Below are 20,341 nucleotides of genomic sequence, written 5' to 3'. Positions count from 1 at the left end.
GGACTTTTTGCTGGACTGTTTTTATTGGACTGTTTATTGGACTATTGGTCTGATTATTGACATTTTGTTGATGTATTTGGTTGACTGTGTTGGTTTGTTGGGCTGTTTGTCTGATTTATTTTGTTTGTCTGTTGGTTGGACCTTCGAACTGATTGTTGTTCTGGTTGTTGGGCTTTTTATAGGACTGTTTTTATTGGACAGTTTATTGGACTATTGGTTTGATTATTGACCTTTCTGTTGGTGTACTAGTTGGACTTTTTGTCTGTTTATTGGGCTATTTGATGTCTTTGTTAGTCTGTTGGACTTCTGAACTAATTGTCGGTCTCTTTGTTAGATTGTCATTTTGGACTATTAGTCTAATTATTTATCTTTTTATTGGAGTTTTTGCTGGTGTATTTGTTGGACTTTTGTATTTTTGGACTGTTTGTTGGTCTGATTATTGATCTTATTAGGCTTTTTGTTGGTGTGTTTGTTTGACAATTTGTTGGTCTGTTTGTTGGACTTTTTGTTGGTGTATTGGTTGGACTGTTGGTCTGTTTCTTTGACTGTTGGACTTTTTGTTGGTTTGTTTGTTGGACTTTTTGTTGTATTTTTGGACTGTTTGTTGGTGTATTTGTTGAACTTTTTGCTGGACTGTTGGACTATTTGTTGGTGTGTTTGTTGGACTTTTTGTTGTGTTTTTGGACTTTTTGTTGTGTTTTTGGACTTTTGTTGGTCTGTTTGTTGTACTTTTTGACTGTTGGTCTGTTTGTTGGATTTTTGTTGGACTGTTGGACTTTTTGTTGGTCTGTTTGTTGAACTTTTTGTTGTGTTTTTAGACTTTTTGTTGCGTTTTCGGACTTTTTGCTGTGTTTTTGGACTTTTTGTTGTATTTTTGGACTGTTTGTTGGACTTCTTTGACCTTTTTCTTGGTCTTTTCATTGGACTGTTTATGTCGGACCAGCTGCACTTTGGAACTTTTTGACTTTTCAGAATTCACGTCAAATCACAATAATTGGTCCTTTTCAACAACATCTGTCAGGAAATTCTGTGCTTCTTTATGTTTTGTCCATGATAAACGGCAGCTAAACCTCAAATCATTTTCATCCAACAACCACATTTAGTCCAGAGATGTTTTGGCTGAAAGTTGGTGAAATATGGTGTCATATTTAACATCTCCGAGATTTTTTACCTTTTACACTACAGAGAAAATTTACTTTTAAACCATCAGATGTTTGGATTTGAAGATGTAAACATATTGAATATTTCACAAAAATTTTCCAAAATTAGAGAAAACGTCCAAAACGAATAATTAATCATCTCACCACCCTTTAGACTTATCTGGTGACCCTACAACAAATGCTTTTACTCTGATCTGCTGCACTTTTACTGACTTAAATAGGATTGTAAATGGAAAACATCCAGCATCCGAATACTTCTTCCACCTCTGTGAACCTCACGTTTACAGAGCTGAGCCTCCTTATTGATTCCTTTCTGTTAAATGTTGGGAAATAAAAGAGCTGAAGCCTCCCAGGATTGACGGAGAACCCGGATCAAGTTCTGTTGGAACCACCCGTCTCCCTGAGGGTTGCTTTGATGTTGGAATCAAACGAACCCTCCTCCAGAGCAGCAGAGTGATGAGCAGCTGTTAATGCTAATCAGGGGAAACGAAGAGGTTTTATTCCCATTATCTGACCTGCGATTCATTATTTATTTATTAGGAAATAGAGTTGAAAAGAAGAATCTCTAAAGATCTTCACCGCTGTGCCGCATTATGATACAAATATTGGATGAACAGATTGTCAGAAGGGAATTTTAGCTATTTTTCAAGCGAAAAACCAAACAGGATGAAGGATTTTATAAGTTCTTTGGCGTATCTGATCAGAAACTGAACATGTTGGGGTCAAAGTAGGTTTTCTTGGACCATGGGGAAGTTTAATAGACATTTTTGGGGTATTTTCATGAATGATGATGCAAAAATAATGCACATGAATTAGATCCAATGGATCTGGGTATTTTAAGTCTAAAATTGTCTAAAATAACTTCAGACTTTACCAAGTAACATTAAATTGTCCAAAAATAACTCAAAAAATTCCTCAAATAACTTGAAATCTCCTAAGAAATAACTTGAAATTAGTTTAAAATGACTATTTTTGAGTCATTATAAAGAATTTGACTAGTTTCAGGCAAGTTTTTGGTGAGTTTGGACAATTCTTAGTCCAGTTTTGAGTCTCTGTTCATCATCAGTAGAAAGATGTTTCACCATGCTGAATATATCTCCAACAACTTGCTGCTCTGTTCACTGTTTATGAGCCGAGCTGCATTTATTTTATTCATCCAGTAGGTTTTATTGTTGTCTCAGAGTCCCTTTGGATTATTTACAGAATAAAACACATCTTTATCCAGCACATCAGGCCCTCAGCTTCGACTTCTATAAATTATTCATAAAAACAACCACAGAATAAAAACTCTTCCAATCTCAGAGGCAGAATCTCCAGAGAACCACAAACACTTTGATGCAGCTTCAGATTCAGAGACAACTTTGTTTGTTTGAGCATCAAATGTTCAAACTGGTTATAAACCATGATATAACAGAACTTTCTGTTCATGCCACTCTTTGTTTTGCTGTTGAAGACGTAAATATGAGTCCAGGAGAAGAACAATTAATAACGTAATAACGGTGAACTTTCCTCATTGTGGGATCAATAAAGTTTATCTTGTCTTAAACTCCAAAACCTGCCGGCAGCTTTGACAAGTTATGTTTAAATTGGAAATTGTCAAAATGGCACCGTTTTCCACCAAAAACTGGTACAAAAACTGCTGGATGTTCAACTTTCTGATGGTCCTTGAACTAACCGTGTGTGATCCAGTGTTCCATTGAGAAAATTAACCAAATCTGTATCACTAAAATCAAAGCAGCTCGGCTCAGAAACAGTGAACAGAGCAGCAGGTTGTTGGAGATACATTCAGGATGGTGAAACATCTTTCTACTGATGATGAGCAGAGACTCAAAACTGGACTAAAACTGGTCCAAAATGACTCAAATTGTCCAAAATGAGGGTCATTTTAAACACATTTTGAGTCATTTTAAACTAATTTTTGGTCATTCTGGAAAGTTTTCAAGTGATTTTGGACCATTTTTGAGGTGTTCTGGACAATTTAATGTTACTTTGGACACATTTCAAATCATTTTTCACAATTATTTGTCTGAAAGAACAATAAAACAAGAGCAAGGAGTCTGATATGACTCAAAAATAGAAATTTTGAACACATTCTGAGTCATTTTGAGCTAGCTTTAAGTACTTTTGGATCCTTTTTTAGTAATAATTTAGAACATTTTTTGTTACTTTGGACCAATTTTGAGTCAGTTTTGACAATTTTAAGTTACGTTGCACGTTTCAAGTTATAGAGACATTTTGCGCCTTTTTGAACAACTTTTGGACAGTTTTTGAGTTATGTTTGATATTTTTAGATACTTTGGACCAAATTTGATTTGAATTGGACAATTCTATGCTACTTTAGATAGTAATTTTTGGCAGTCAACTTGAAAAGTTACTTTAAACTTGTTCAAAATTACTCAAAATGTTTCAAAAATAACTTTAAATATGTGCAAAGTAACTTTAAATTATCTAAACTGACTCAAAATTCGTTCAAAGTAACAAAAAATTTCCCAATTATTGCTAAAAAATGGTCCAAAATTACTTGAACTAGGTCAGAATGACTCTTTTTGAGTTATAACGGACTCCTTGATCCTGTTTTATTGTTCTTTCAGCTGAATAATTGTACAAAATGATTTGAAATGTGTCCAAAGTAACACTAAATTGTCCAGAAAAACTCAAACATGGTCCAAAATTTAACAATTCTTGAGTCAGTTTAGACATTTTTGCCTACTTTGGACCAATTTTGAGTCATTTTTGGACAATGTAATGCTACTTTGGAGACGTTTCAAGTCATTTTCAATGAGTTTCGAATCATTTTAGACAGTTTTAGACTGAGATGTGCGTGTTGTGGAGAGGTTATTGATATGTTTAATCAGACCGATGCAGGACTCTGAGGCTTGATGTTTTATCCTCCTCCAGTCCTGGAGATCCTGCAGCTGGTGAAGAACCGCGACCTGCTGCTGGCCGACGTCCACATCCTGGAGCTGGAGCAGGAGTGCAGCGAGGCGGACCGAGGCGGCGCCGCCCAGCCGGAGGACGGCGCCGGGCCCAGCGGGAAGGACGGCGGCAGGAAGGCCAAAGACGTGGAGCTGCTGTACGAGGAGCTGCAGAAGGAGCTGTGGGCCGTCGTCAGGGAGTCGCTGAGGTCTCCCACCGCCGGACCCAACCTGGGCCTGGTGGTTCAGGTGAGCTGCTGCCACGGCAACGGATGGACGGAGAGACCACAGGAACATCTAGCTCATGTAGAAGTAGCGTTGACTGAACAAACCTGGAACCAATGTCCTCATTTATTATCACTGTTGTTGTGGTTTTATGTCTCATTCTTACAGTTTTGTGTCTGTTTTCATCATTTTTTGACTCACTTTTAAGGTTTTGTGTCTTTTTTCCCTCATTTTGGATCTCATTTTTACAGTTTTGTGTCTGTTTTCATCATTTTTTTGTCTCATTCCGAAGGTTTTGTGTCTTTTTTCTCATTTTATGTCTTATCAATATGGTTTTGTGTCTTCTTCGGTCATTTTTCCATCTCATTTTTAGAGTTTTATGTCTTTTCTGTCATTTTTTGCCTCATTTTTATGGTTTTGTTTCTTTTTACTCATTTTATGTCTTATCAGTATGGTTTTGTGTCTTCCTTCAGTCATTTTTCATCTCATTTTTAGAGTTTTGTGTCTTTTCTGTCATTTTTTGCCTCATTTTTATGGTTTTGTTTCTTTTTTCGCTCATTTTTTGTCTCCCTTCTGTCATTTTGCATCTTGTTTTTTCTGTTTTATGTCTTATTTATGTCTCGTTTTTGTTGTTTCGTGTCTTTATTTTTGGTTATTTTATGTGTATTTGGGACAGTTTTATCTCCTTGTCTCATCTTTGTCATTTTTTTGGTCTCCCTTCTGTTATTTTGTGTCTGTTTTCTCATTTTATGTCTCTTTTTTGTTGTTTTCTGTCCTTTTTTGTGTTCATTTTCTGTGTTTTTGAGACAGTTTTCTCTCATTGTGTTCATTTTGTCTTGTCTTCGTGATCTTTTTGTCTGTGTTCTGTTATTTTTGGCTCAACAATTCACCGGCAAAATATGTGAATTTATCCATCATGTGACTGTCGGTCACCGCTGAATCCGTCTAAAGAGGAGGAACGCTGGATGTTGTTTTGCAGCGTAACAGGAATCACATCAGGCTGATTCATGGAGCACATTTTAAAGAAACAGTCGACCACAGTGCTGTACACGTCAGGAGACAGAAATATGTGCAAAAATCTGACAGAAAACCAAACAGACACAATTCAAAAGATCTATTTCCATCATGAAGTAAATGTAAGAGCTACTAAAGTCTACTAGGATCATATAAATGAAACGTTCCCCGTCTGTGTTCAGGTTCTGCAGCAGGAGGAAGAAGCTGATAGGATCTGGGCCGTCAGCGAGGATGCATCCCCCGGTGGCCCGAGGCCTCGGCAGCTGAAGCAGCGCTGGAAGGAGGCGGTGGAGGAGGTGGCCGACGGTTCGCTGCCTCAGAGAGCTGAGTTCACTGCCGGAGAGCTGGACGGATACCTGGACCGACTCCGAGCCCGAGTGGTGGAGGACCTGGGGGCCGCCAAGAGGAATGTGGTGTCCATCTACCCCCAAGAGTACCAGTCCTTCCAGGTAGAAGATCTGACGCTGTTAGCACCTTAATGTTGGCAGGAAGTATGTCTCCAGAAGATCTTTATGGTGCCTAGAAGTAAAAAAAATACCAAGATCCTCCCCAGTCCCAAACTTTAAGACCGGACTGGAACAACCCAACATGTTATGTTTCAATATTAATGGTTCTTCGACAAACTTGGGGAAAAGTCTTGCTAGTTCCTTAGATGGCACCTTGGTTCTACGATTTGAGAGTAGTACTGGTCTGACAACAGGAACTTTAGTCTTGGAAAACCTTTATTAATGATGCATTTTATTTTCTTCTTGTGGAAAAGAAAGTGTTTACCAAGATCCGCCCCAGTCAGAATCTTTAAGACTGGATTGGGACATTCCTACTTGTTATGGTCCAATATTAATGGTACTTTCACAAATTTGGTGAAAAGTTTTGCTGGTTCCTAAGGTGGTACCCTGGTTCTACCATTTGAGAATAAGAGCTTTTCTATTGGAAAACATTTATTCGTGATGCATTTAATTTTGTTCTCTGGGAAAAGAAAGTGTTTACCAAGATCCGCCCAGGTGCCAGTCTTTAAGACTACTCTGGAACAATGCAGCATGTTATGTTCCAATATTAATGATTCTTCTCCAAATCTGGTGAAAACTCTTGCTGGTTACAAAGATGGCACATTGGTTCTGTGGTTCCACCATTTGAGAATAGTACTGGTTTAAGAATAAGAACTTTTCTCTTGGAAAACCTTTATTGGTGACGCATTTTAATTTTAAGCTCTTGGGAACAAGAAAGTCTTTACCAAGTGCCAAACCAGCCAGAGGTTTGAAGCCAGCTGAAACTCTTTTAGGCATTTTTTCATTCCAGGAACTTGCAAGTGATGTTCGGGAACCACAAAACTTTCTGCATGTGCTAAGTAAAAGAACCGTCCCAGCAGAACCTCTTTAAGGACTGTTCACATACTCCATGGTAGGTACTTACCACTCAGAAGTGGATGTTTTTCTCCCCTGAAAACACCCTTAAAGAGGTTCTACAGGGATGGTTCCTGCAGTCAGAACATTCTCAAAGGTTCTTGCAGGTCTTAACCAAACCACAAGGTCTTGTAGTGGATAAACAGCATTTTATCTTCTAAGCCACAGACAAGATTCTAATTGGGAACCTTGGTCAAGCACGCCCTTCATCCATCGCAGCCTCCTCCTGCTGGTGCAGCTCATAAATGTGGGACTTGGAGAAACCATTGAGTAACATATGAGCATGATTTCTAGGGATCAGGGTTGAAGATGGAGTTAGTGAACGTATACACTGATGTCTGTAAAGGTTGGTTCAAGGAAGTTACTAAAGTGGTTGGGAGTCCTCCAAACATCTGTTCTAGTGGAGCATCAGGTCGACTTTACAGTGGAATATCTCAACAGCACCGTGGACTGACCTGAAGTTTTGATGTCTTCTAACGTTTGACCTCCGACCTGTCAGGTGTACGTTCAGAGCTACCACCAGGCCGTTGCCAAGCGACTGAAGGCGATCACAGACAACCAGCTGGAGATCACTGACATCTACTCACTGCTGGACTGGCTGCACAACATTTACAACAGGTACACACCATGTTCTTTAAATACAAAGCCTGAAAAGTACGTAAAGAAAGCCAAAAGACAACAAGGGGAAAACATCCATGTTGCAGATGTTGTCTGAGTACAGTTGGTGGGTAACCTCGGAGTCTCCAGTGTTGTACCATGAGGCAGGACGTTGGGTTACTGAGGTAGCCTCTGGTCTAACGCTGGGTTTTTTAGGGTTAGACTTCAAATTAATTTAGTTTTTTGGGCACATACCACAGGAAACAGCCTGATATCCAGTCTAACTTTCAGTTGTACTTGTTTACTTTGAAAGACTTCCTGAAAAACCTGCTTTGAATCATTTTTTCCCCTTTATTTGCACTCAGACACCCCAAGAACCTAAAAACCTGTCATATTAATACGTCTGAATAATCTAACACACAGAGTAAATACAGTCAGATCTGCTTGTGCTTATTAACCAGTTATATGGTTGTTTATTTATGTGTTTGTGGTTTGTTTGTGTTGTTTCAGAGATGTCCTGGGGACGGTTGTTTATTTATATATTTGTTGTTTGTTTGTGTTGTTTCAGAGATGTCCTGGGGACGGTTGTTTATTTATATATTTGTTGTTTGTTTGTGTTGTTTCAGAGATGTCCTGGGGACGGTTTGCATCACGAGTCCGTTCAGTCGCTCTGAACTCAGTCCTCTGCTGCCGTCAGAAACCGTCGACCGTCTGGAGCTCGACTGTCTGAACTCGGTCCGGGTGAGAAAACAAGCTGCAGTTCCTCTAACGTCCACTTGGGGCTCCGTCAGTCTCCATAGAGCTCCATGTTAAAACATCAAACTTTACAGCGGAAGTAAACATGTTTACAGCTGCAAACGACAGATAGTTCTGGTTTCTACAGTTAATTTTTCTGTTGATGACAAATGGGCTGAATTTTACAAAGTTCAACCTTTTAAATTGTATTAAGGCTCAAAGTTTTGCATAATTAAAGATGTTTGAGTCTCTTTGAAGTCTTTTTATGTCATTTTCTTTCTTTCATGTCATTTCTGGTCTCTCTTTAGTCTTTCTGTATCCCTTTGGTGTCATATTGTGTCTCTTTCAAGCCATTTTGTGTCTTATTGGTCTCATTTTGTGTCTCTGTGGCCTTTTTGTGTTTTTGGTGTCATTCAGTATCTCTTTGAGGTCTTTTTTATATCCTTTTTAGTGTCATTTCGTGTCTTGGTTGTATACTTTTGTGTGTTTAAGGTTTTTTGTATCCTATTTGGTGTCATTTTGTGTCTTTCAGGTCATCTTCTGTCCCTTTTGTGCCATTTTGTGCCTCTTTGGTGTGATTTTGTGTCCCTTTTCAGGTCTTTTTCACGCCTTTTTTGTCTCTGGTGTCATTTTATGTTTCTTTCAAACCATTTTATATCTCTATAGTCTCATTTTGTATCTTTTTGAGGTCTTTTTTATATCCCATTTGGTGTCATTTTGTGTCTTTGTTTTGTAATTTTATGTCTTTGTTCATGTCATTTTGTGTCTCTTTCAAGCCATTCTGTGTCTTATTGGTCTCACTTTGTGTCTCTTTGGGATCTTTTTATATCTCTTTTGTGTGATTTTGCGTGTTTTTGTGGCCTTTTTGTCTTTTTGATGTCATTTAGTGTCTCTTTGAGGTCTTTTATATCCTATTTGGTGTCATTTTGTGTCTTTGTTGTGTAATTTTGTGTCTTTTTGGTGTCATTTTGTGTCCCTTTGAAATCTTTTTATATCGTATTTGGTGTCATTTTGCGTCTTTTTGTGTCTCTGGTGTCATTTTGTGTCTGTTTCTAGCCATTTTGTGTCTTACTGGTCTCACTTTGTATCTCTTTGGGATCTTTTTGTGTATATTTAATGACATTTGGTGTGTCTTTGAGGTCTTTTTTTGTGTCCTATTTGGTGTCATTTTGTGTCTTTCAGCTCATCTTCTGTTCCTTTTGTGTCATTTTATGTGTTTTTTCAGGTCTTTTTCTGTGTCTGCTTCTCTTCCAAGTGGTTTTGTTTCATTTTGTGGTATTATGTGGGAAGAAGCTCGCAGACATTCATGATACCACTATAAAAAAGATAATAAATGTTGTTTTTCTGAATGAACCATCTCTCCTAACTGTTCTGTGTGTATCCTGATGTTGATAAATTCGAGGTGTTTGATTGGTTTCAGGCTAAAGTGACCACGGAGCTCAGTCAGGTGCTGGACGAGGAGGAGAAGAGGTGGATGGAGACGCTGCACATCGAGGAGTTCCACATCACTCTGGCCACCACCGTCATACAGGTACCACCCACACCTGCGTCGCCGTGGTTACCGCATCTGTTTCCTGCCGGTTTACGTAAAGCGGCCGGAGTGAGGAGTTGCGTAACGCTGGAATCCGCTGCGTTTTGTTCGCTGATTGTACACTGATTGTTTCCCGTCCTTCAACTGCAGCCAAAGTCAACATCAAACACTTCCTCCTTCACACACAGACACACAAACACACTTTAACCTGCAGGGGAAGCAGCTGCTGCCCTCTAGTGGCCAAAGTCAGAATAACAGGAGACAGAGTTCACCAGGACATCAGTTTATTATTAGAGCACATCTAAAGACTAGAAAACTTTACTCAAAAAGCCACATAACATCAGATAAAACAAATAAAAAACTAAAAACTAAATCCCTGTCTGATGAACTGAGGAGGTTAGAAGCACAGCGGTCCAACCCAGCGATCCCCAACCTTTTAGTGCCACGGACCGGTTTAATGTCAGACAATATTCTCACAGAACAGCTTTTAAGATGTGGCACATAAATACAACAAAATAAAATGATACGATCGGCAGAAAACATGAGGTATTTTCTAAATATAATAATAAACGTGAATCCACTGTGTGCTCGTATGCAACTTTATTAGCAGTGTCCTCATAACAACATAACAGGAGTAACATCCTCTCTGCCCCCAACACTCTCTGGTCACTGTGGTAACGTTTAAACATGCCTTCAAAATAAGATACACCACAAAAACTAATATAAAGTGCAAGAAAAGTACAACTCAACATAACGCAATGTCCTCTGCTATTTCCTTAATGAGTGACGTTGCTAGCCCAAAGAGGCACCTGTGCTGTCCTTTTAACCACAGCCTCTCCTAGAAGTTCACGGCAAATGTCTTCAGTGGTGGGCAGGATCAGTTCTCCACTAACAGTGAATGGCTTCTTAGCCTTAGCAATACGGTTAGCCACCAAATAAGATGCTCTCAGTGCATTTGTTGATGTGGTGTCCCTCAGTAATTGCTTCTGTCCTTCTGTTCACATTTTTTTCTTGCAAAACACTCCAAAGGCTTGTCTTTTAATGCAGAGTGCTTGGTCTCCAAGTGACGAAGCAGTTTTGAAGTCTTCATTGCCTCATTAGAGAATCGGTCACCACATATTATGCAGAGTGGGTTTGGTGCAGGAATCACCTGTGGATAAATCCATGTTTTAAGTAGGATTCTTGGTATTTTCTGTTAAATGCAGGTTTCTTTTTCATGGAAGTCATTGGCTCCTCTTCTGTCTCCTCACAAAGAAACTTTCCAAAGATGCTTGATTTTTGCTCATTTTGCTAGCTTGTAGGTTTAGTTTTAGCGCTAACGTATCACGTGACCCAGACATGCGTCTTCACATGTGTCAAGAGTGAGTTATAGATGGATGTGATGGAGAGAATCTGGTCATTTTTCAAAATAAAACATTGTTCAGACTCAGATAACAAATAAAATGGAAATAACGTAAGTTATTTATTCTTCCTGTGCAGCCCGATACAAAATAAAAGCATATAGTCTTACAGTGGCGCATCCAATGGTAGATCATTCTGGAAAACACAAAACTTTGAACCCATATTTCTACAGAAAGTTGGTCAGACCACTCTGCTTCCAAACTTTCAACGACAGATGAGGTCATTAAGACTGTAAACTCAGATAGAAAACTGGATCTAGTTCCATAAAATCAGTGAATAAAAAACTGTTTTCAATCAGGATTTTAAAACTGGTGGTGAAGTTGGCAACTTAGTCATAGAAAGAAGTAGAACATAGTAATATTATAAATGTCATTAAGAGCATTAATGTGTTTAAAAGAAACTAATCAACTGAACAAGAGCAGATGGAAGTACAATGAGATGAAATTAAAAGCCAGAGTTGCCCAAAAGGATCAAGTTTAGTCCAGTTTTAGATCAGATTGTCCCGCATCTGCAGTGTGATCCAATCATCTGATCAGCCCTGTTCATAAACCAGAATTATTAATGATTATGACTACTAAATGATGTCTTTCTAACCTGCTGTTGTCGTTTCAGCGGCTGCAGGTGGATCTGAAGCGTTCTGCCTCCATCAACAGGAGTTTGGGCTCCAGAGTGGCTCAGTGCAGCCTCAACGGACTCGCCGACTTCCTGTACAGGTACAACCGTTTGTAAAGAAAATATCATCATTAACTGAAAGAAACATGGAAGATGGCAAACACTAAATATTTTGAAAGGATTTCCCCTTAACTTAATGAGGAAAAATCATATTGAGATGAAGAATCTGACTGCAAATGTTAGGACATAATGAATCTGTTCCACAATATTTGAAATAATTAAACAGTAAAATGTGTTCCAGTGTTGGTATTTATTCCATGTATATGTAATAAATATCTATATTTGTCCAGTTTGTTTCTTTTTGATAATTATTTTGATAATTGTAATCGTGTTCTTGGTTGGTCTTTTACACACATAATACAGTTAAACAATAATTTGTTGTTGATTAGTTCAGAATCAAACTAAACATTTAAATGTACCCATCAAATTAAAAGTAGACATCTGGTACCAATCTACTGCTGATGTAACAGGAGTTTCTTATTTTAAAACATTTTTTGAAAACTGTTATTGCAAAGAAGTTTGACTTCCATTAATCACTTAATCAAACTTCTTTTGTATTTCAACTTTCATAGGGATTAGTGCAGTTCAGTGATGGTTTAAACTGAGTAAAATAAAACAAGATTTCAAAAGAAAAGCTTAGAAAGATTGAGGATGTAAATGAAATGATAGCAGATAAACTAAAATACATAGTAAAAAAATTAAAAACTAGATTAAAAACAGAGTTTAAAGAAATAAAAATAAAAGTTAACAACCTAAAACCAATTATATAACCTAGGAAATGCCTCTAAACTACACTTATTTAAAGGTCAGGCTTTAGAGGGAGGTTTTAAGCTTAAACATTTCATTTAAGTTAAAAGATATGAAACATTTTGTCATATCAAGTTAATGTGTAAAGAACAGCATCATCTGCATATAACCAAACATGACAGAACAAGTTTCAATGAGATAATTATTAGAAATAGAAAAATGTAGTGGTCCTAAATTTGATCCTCGTGGGACACCATTTTTAATAGTTAATTGTATTTATTAATCATGATGATCTAAAGCCTTTCAGTGTTGTATGAGCTGTTTTGAGGTTATAGATGTTCTTTTTTTCTCAGCTTCCAGCGTAAAGTGGAGATGTTCCATGAGGGGATGCAGAACGGGATGTTCGGAGACAACGAGGACGGATACGTCTCTAAAACCATTGCATTGGTCAACTGCTGTCCTCCGTTCAGGTACAGCTGTAGGGCTTTAGGTTGGTGATCTGGAGTGTTTTCTACGCCCTCCATCCACCCCGATCTCCTCCTGAACACTGAGGTATAGCGAGTCCACTGCTTCCACAACCCACCTGAGGAAACTATTTAGTAACAAATGAACGGGATTTCTTCCTGTTTAGATAAAAAGTTCTCCAGTCCAGAATGAACAAAGTGTTAATGTTGAAGTTATTGTAGTAGAAAACAGCTCACTGAGTGAAAGTAAACGTTGGTTTTTCACTCTTTATTTGAGTTTTAAACGCTCCCGGACAGGTTTGTAGAATCAGGTTTCCCTTTTTGATGAGTGTGTTCATCGTTTGGAATGTATTTACACAGAACACGCCTCACTTTAAGCACCAAAAGCAACAACTCAGCATGTTAATTATTACATTTTATTGTCTGTGTGTGTGTGTGTGTGGGTGTGTTGCTGTGTGTTTGCGTGTCTGCAGGGGTTTTGTGCAGCGCTGTGCTCAGTGCGATCCGTCGGTCAGCGAAGATTCTTTACGTCGAGCCAACAAGTGTCTGGATCACATCGTCCAGCAGGGAGTCAGAGTTCTGTCAGAACGCCTCTACCTGCACATCAGGGTAATAAAACACACACTCTGACAAAGATGTCATCCGAGTGTTTTTATCTTCATGACTTTGACCTGCTTGTCTTCTCCATTCAGTTTCTCTCCTTGTTGTCAGTTTCAATAAAGCTTTTCAGTTCAGTTTAATCTTTAACCTCCATTGTTTGTACACAGGTACACAGACACACAGACACACAGACACAGACACACACACACACACACACACACACACACACACACACACACACACACACACACACACACACACACACACACACACACACACACACACACACACACACACACTGCAGATTGGTTCACACTAGATTAAAGTTCAGGTTATTTTACATTAGATTTCTGTTTATTCCAGTTAAGATCGGTTTAAATATGAACAGAATAGTTCAAAGTTTAGTTTATAGTTAGGTGTAGATTAGTTTAGATTATCTTACTTTAGCTGTTTCTAATGGACAAACTAGTCCTTATCATAAGAAGTTCAGGTTAACTTTGGTTATTTTATGCTCATCAGGTTAAGGTGATATTATGGTTTTAATTGAATTTGAGTAGTGTGGTTTAAAGTTGAGTTCTGTTAGTTGGGTTTAGTTTAGGTTATCATACACGAGGTGTTCTTGTAGTACAGTTAAGACTAGTTTAGATTAGACTGGTTTAAAGTTCAGGTTAACTTGTTATACTGATCAGGTTAGGTTGATATTAAGGTTTTATTAGAATTTGATTGGTGTAGGTTAAAGTTTAATTTAGAATTTAGTTGGGTGTTAGTTTAGATTATCTTACATTAGGTGTTTCTAATGGGCAAACTAGTCCTGAACATAAGACGAGTTTAGATTAGACCAGTTTAAAGGTCAGGTTAACTTTTATACTCATCAGGTTAGGGCGATATTAGAGTTTTAATTGAATTTGAGTGTTGTAGTTTAAAGTTTAGTTATGCTAGTTGGGTTTAGGTTAGTTTAGGTACATGAGGTATTCTTGTTTAACAGTTAAGACTTGTTTAGATTACACCAGCTTAAAGTTCAGGTTAACTTGTTTATTTTGTACACATCAGGTTAGTTCATTAATAGCTTAAATGTTAACATGTCTGGACCGTGTTTATTAACTTCTGGTGAACTGGTTTTGGACCAGTACTGGACCAGACTATCTACCAGGATTGAGTTAGTTTACCAGGTTTGGTTATCTCAGGTTGTCAGACACATTAGATTCATGTTGAATTTGAGTTAATGGTTTGAAATGATGAAATCTTCCAGTTTAGGTTGGATTTGGTTGGTTTTGTTAAAGGTTCATTTGGTTTAAGTTCCGTTACGTGAGGTTGTCTCTTGTCTCGGTTCAGCTTTAGATGAGTCCAGAGTAGACAGAAATAAAGACGTAAAGTTCTGTTGATGTTAGTAGTTGGTATAAATAAAGCGACAGAAGTTGACCAGAGTCTGTTTATGTTTTCCAGCCATTCTTCGAGCGTCTTGTCAAGAGGAAGTGGTTGAACAACACAGAGGCGTATGAGCAGATCGAAGCTGTGGTCAAAGAGGACTTTAAGAAGTACCGCCGGATGGACAGTCCTCCGTACCAGGTAGAACCAGAACCTCCAGAACCACGTGGACATGTTTAAACTGCAGCTGGATCATGCTGTGTTTGTGCTTCCTCAGTTGCTGGTGGCCGAGGTTCACCGCCGGGTGGTGATGGAGTATCTGCGATCGGTGATGAGGGGACGGATCATCTGCACCTCCATGAAGATGAGGAAGAGGATGGCCGGCCGGTTGAGAGACGAAGGACGACAGATCAAAGTCCTCTTTGAAGACCTGGTCAGTGTCGGAGTGTTAAAAACTGGAACTCTAGTTATAAATCTACTCATATATAAGTATAGAGAAAAGTTTGTTGTCTGACCTTCTACCTACCTTTACTGACATCATGTACAGAACATCCTGCCTTCTAACACTACATTTACCCTCCAACACTACTTTTACCCTCCAACACTGCTTTTACCTTCTAACACTACATTTACCCTTCAACACTACATTTACCCTCTAATACTACTTTTACCCTCCAACACTACATTTACCCTCTAACACTACTTTTACCCTCTAACACTACATTTACCCTCAAACACTACATTTACCCTCTAATACTACATTTACCCTCCAACACTACATTTACCCTCCAACACTACATTTACCCTCCAACACTGCTTTTACCTTCTAACACTACATTTACCCTCCAACACTACTTTTACCCTCCAACACTGCTTTTACCTTCTAACACTACATTTACCCTTCAACACTACATTTACCCTCTAATACTACTTTTACCCTCTAACACTACATTTACCCTCAAACACTACATTTACCCTCTAATACTACATTTACCCTCCAACACTACATTTACCCTCCAACACTACATTTACCCTTTAATACTACATTTACCTTCTAACACTACATTTACCCTCTAATTGTACATTAGCAGCCTCTAGTGGCTCAAACCTGAAACAACAGCAGCTGAAATGGTTGATTCATCTCAAGAAAAACAATCACCTGTTTTTGTCGATGGTTTTAGTCGTTTTTAACCAAAAATCCTTAAAGAAGCCAAGTATTTGCAGATTTCACCACCTAAAAGTAGCAAATCTGCAGCTGATCAACTTATCATTTTAAAGATTATAAAATAATTCTAAAGTAGCTTCATTAATACAGATGCCAAAAGATGAAACTCGAACAGAAAATGAGTCTGCAGCCACGTTAGTTGATGGTTTTAGTCATTTTTCAATCAAAATTAGTTACAAAAAGCTAATTATGTTCAGGTTTTAGCACCTAAAAAGCAAATTTGCTGACTATTTAGGCACTTCTAAGCCAGATGTTTAGGAATTTGGGCATTTTTAGACAATAAACAAATAAATAAATGTATTATTTTCTGCTTTTCCCAGTTTTCTGTTTTTATAAAATGAAAACAAAAGATATATCAGTTTTTGACTAAATGTGTTTTGAAAAACACTTTCCTACCTGATCCCAGATATCAAATTAATTTGGTGTCGATCATTGATTAACTGAAGAGCCGCTGGACAGAAAATAAACCGTTTTAACTGATGGTTTCTGTCAGATTTCAGAGTCTAAAAAGATATTCAGCTTTTCTTCATGGAAATTATTGTTTGGACACATTTTTTAAAAATTTAAAAAACAAGCTAAATATTAGTTGTACTTGAACCAGCAGCTGTAGCTATATGATTTAGAACTCCAGGAGATGTTTCTGTTGGGTCTGATGTGGTTCTGATCTGGTTCTGTTGATGTTCTGGTGTGGTTCTGATGTGGTTCTGGTGTGGTTCTGGTGTCTCTGCAGGAGTCTGAGTTCAGCTGGTTGGACAGCGCTTTGCCCCACATCTCTGAGATCATCCAGCTGGAGGACGTTCCCTCCATCCAGGTGGAGGTCGGAGTTCTGGTCCGAGAGTTTCCAGACGTCAGGTACCAAATGTTCCTGTTGCTTTTGTTCATCTTCTGGTTCTTCTGCGCCTCGTTTTTTTGTTAACGTTCTTGTAGTTCTTCTTCTTCTTGATCTTGTTGTTTGTCTTGTTAAATTTTTTCTTGTTCTTGTTGCTGTTTGACTTGTTCTTGTTCTTCTTGTTGTTAATGTCGTTCTTCAAGTTATTTTTATTCTTGTTGGCGTCTTTGTTCTTCTGGTTGTTCTTGTTAATGTTCTCCTTCTTGTTCTTGGTATAATTATGGTTAGTTATTAATCTACTAATATTAAGTGTAGAGAAAAGTTTGTCACTCTTTGTCACTCAAGAACTCTGTCCAAGTTGATCCTAATTTGTCTTAAACACAGTAATTCTGATTGGAAGTCTTTAATCACCTCATAAGTCTTTGTCATGGTGCCTTTTTACCAGCTAAACTCCCACAGTCCTCTCTGCTTGCCAACATGAACTGTAGTCTGAGTGACGCCTCCTCTGGACTCTACAGTATTAAACAGTAAGAGGCTCCACCTTGTGGAACCACCAGGAACTACAGCTCATCTATGATACATTTACTGACATCATGAAGAAAAAACAGGTTTTCTACGTCTTTGGAACTTATGGAGCCTCAGTACATCCTACCATCTAACACTACATTTACCCTCTAACACTATATTTATCTTCTAACACTACATCTACCCTCTAATACTACATTTACCCTCTAATACTACATTTAAACTGCGTCCAACCAGAACTTGGTTTTAGGATTTTGATAACTTTAATGTACTTCAAGTGTGTATTATGGAGGAAATGGTGTCGCATTGGGACTCGGTATCAGTAGATACTCAAGATTGGATCAATAACCTGGTCAGGACATCCCTAATTAAGATTGTTTATATTTATTCTTGTATTTTGTGCATTTATCTTGTTTCCCTGTTTAGGAAGAAGCATGTGTCGGCCATTCTGAACATTCGGGGGACGACCCGGCAGACGGAGCGTCAGGAGATCCTCAACATCGTGAAGGACATCGAGAGCAGCGATGGCGGAGCGATGCTGTTGTCCCGGGACCGAGCCCTGTTCGCCGAGGTCCCGGTCACCTCCGAGGTCCACTGCCTGAACGTGGGCCTGAGCCGGATCGCCCTCACCGCCTCGTCCTGCTTCAGCACCATGAGACCAAGACGCAAAACCAGGACGCCGGTCCAGGAGAACCTGGAAGAGGTTCTCTGAACGGAGTCCAGCTTCAGTCCCAGTCTGAGCCAAGGTGGTTTTTATTCTTAATTTAACTCCGTTTTCTAGTTTCAGCTGATTTTTAACAACTAAACCGACTGAACTCCGTCTGGCATTAAAACAACATCGACTCTCCCAAAGACTGAACCGAGAAGATCTATCTGACCAATCCTGATGCAGCGCTGATGTTGTTGTTGCTCTAATTTTGGATTTTGATCAGATGGAAGTTAACATTACTAATTCTTGCTGCAGTTCTTCAGATCCAGCTGACGGAAGCTGATTGTATTTCTACATTCTCTGAAGTTTCTTTGATCCACAGAGACCAGTTCAGCCTCACTGAAGGGAATCGTTCAGGTGGAAATTTGAGAAACAAAATAACTTTTTTCCGAAGTTTGTTGTGTTTGAGAAACAAAAGGAGGTGAAAATGGACTCAGACTAACTTTTAATCTTCTCGACTCTTGAAGCAGAAAGTTAACATTGCAGGATCCTGATTGAAAAAGATGTTGGTGGTTGAGGATGAAACTGGACTGAAGCCGTCTCTTCTGTCGGCTGCTGGGCGTTGAGCTGGACGGCCGAGAGTAGAAAACGGTTGACGGGACGGTCAAGAGTTTCCACGAAACATCGAAAAAAACAGTTCTGGAGCCATTTTTCGTTGACAGATTGGAACGAAATCATAAAATGTCCATGTTCGGATGGAAAACCGTTTATTTTTCACCTGGAAACTAAAGATTCAACCAAGTGTTTTTTGGTTTCGCAAAGACGGAAGCTGCTCTGACACTAACTGCTGCTAAAACCAAGACGTCAGTCAGTCAAGAGAGTCCCAACAGAAAACCACCTTAAAGTCCACTGACCTCCTCCTGAAATGGACTTTCACTTCGATGTCGGGTTTTTTTTCCTGCAGGACGTGGAGCTGAGAGGCACTTTATTCAGGACCGATAAAAGGCAGCCAGTTCTGTGGCTGTAGTCTGGGTTCTTTCTGGGGGTCTCAGTAGTTTCAGACAATGTTTAATGTGTTCAAATGGAAGTGGAGTTTGGTTTGTGGAGAGTTTTATTGTTGCACAAGAGAAAAAAAAGAAAATGTAATCAAAGGTACTAGACGTTAATCTGAGTCTCGGTTGGTTTACTGAGTATTTAAAGCAGTGATTTTAGTTCAGGTGTGATGAGTTTTATTCTAAACACTCTTAGTTCAGTTCTTTTCCTCAGAATATCTGGTGTTGATTTAAACTAAAGATATAAAAGATATATTTTAATGGTTTTATTCTGCCTCTCCTCACATTTCAGCATTTAGTGGTGTTGCATGTTTTAGCTCATAACCTGCAGATAAAGAGTTCCATTTAATTCCTGGTTGATGGTTTAGTTCCTGATTGGTTTGTTTGAAAACTGTTTCCTCTTTTATTTCAGATCTGCTTCTTTAGTTCCATTAGTTCTGTTGTAAATGTGGATGTATGTAATGAATCTGTACAGAAATCGGCTCGAAATGACAATAAAACACATCAGATCGACTGTTTCTGTTGGATTTATTTTGGTTTTCAAACCCAATACCGAATATTGGAGCCTTTGTTTCAATAAATTCAGTTTAATTTCAGTTTATTTTCTTGAATTTAAGTTTGTTGATTTTTAAAGGTGCAGTTTGGGGAATTTCTCAAAGTGTTTTAATAAATTTATCGAAGTGTTTTTCATCCATAATTGGCCTGTTTATGCTTTAAGTAAAATTTTATTTTCACCTTCAAACAAAAACTGAATCGCGGTGAGACATTTTTTCACAATTAAAAAAAAAGTATATCATTGTTTTCATGACAAATACAGATGAAAACACCATCAGAATAAACAGAATATCCACCTAAAACCTTGAAAATGGGATCCGATTTTTTGAAGTTTCTCAGCATATTTCACAGACTTTCTTCATTTTATCGTTTATTTTTCAGACTTTTTCACATTTTTTTCTACATATGTCAACAAAAACTTAACCCTTGTGTCATCCTGCGGGTCAAAATTGACCCGTTTTAAAATTTGAAAATGTGGAAAAAATATCTATTTTCACAGTGAAACTTCTGATGTCCACATTTTCAGCATTTTTAGGAAATCTTTGAACAATTTTTGACTGAAAAAAAAGAAATGTTAAAAATGTTTCTTTAAGTTGTTAAAGTAAGTTGTGTTGTTTTTTGTTTGTTTTTTTTGGTGTGTGTGTGTGTGTGTGTGTGTGTGTGTGTGTGTGTGTGTGTGT

The 20,341-nt window shown here is 38.3% G+C and overlaps 1 protein-coding gene across 3 annotated transcripts in view; it reads left to right on the top strand.

Moving 5' to 3' along the window:
- The window catches only part of exoc3l2b (exocyst complex component 3-like 2b), a 64,856-nt gene extending 45,236 nt beyond the window's left edge, over positions 1–19,620 (top strand). For all 3 annotated transcript variants that reach the window (XM_055012314.1, XM_055012316.1, XM_055012315.1), the window contains 12 exons: positions 4,059–4,324; positions 5,497–5,763; positions 7,214–7,332; positions 7,938–8,052; positions 9,467–9,577; positions 11,591–11,691; positions 12,751–12,867; positions 13,335–13,470; positions 14,905–15,027; positions 15,104–15,259; positions 16,782–16,903; positions 17,832–19,620. In XM_055012314.1, coding sequence (XP_054868289.1) covers positions 4,059–4,324; positions 5,497–5,763; positions 7,214–7,332; positions 7,938–8,052; positions 9,467–9,577; positions 11,591–11,691; positions 12,751–12,867; positions 13,335–13,470; positions 14,905–15,027; positions 15,104–15,259; positions 16,782–16,903; positions 17,832–18,117 — 1,919 coding nt within the window. In that variant the 3' untranslated portion in view covers positions 18,118–19,620. The remainder of the gene's footprint in view (positions 1–4,058; positions 4,325–5,496; positions 5,764–7,213; positions 7,333–7,937; positions 8,053–9,466; positions 9,578–11,590; positions 11,692–12,750; positions 12,868–13,334; positions 13,471–14,904; positions 15,028–15,103; positions 15,260–16,781; positions 16,904–17,831) is intronic.
- Positions 19,621–20,341: the final 721 nt, after the last annotated feature.

The sequence above is a fragment of the Amphiprion ocellaris genome, chromosome 7 (genome assembly GCF_022539595.1).
Source record: "Amphiprion ocellaris isolate individual 3 ecotype Okinawa chromosome 7, ASM2253959v1, whole genome shotgun sequence".
NCBI classification, from domain to species: domain Eukaryota; kingdom Metazoa; phylum Chordata; class Actinopteri; family Pomacentridae; genus Amphiprion; species Amphiprion ocellaris.
Note: the sequence above shows the minus strand (reverse complement) of the source record. Positions and strands in the feature narration are given on the sequence as shown.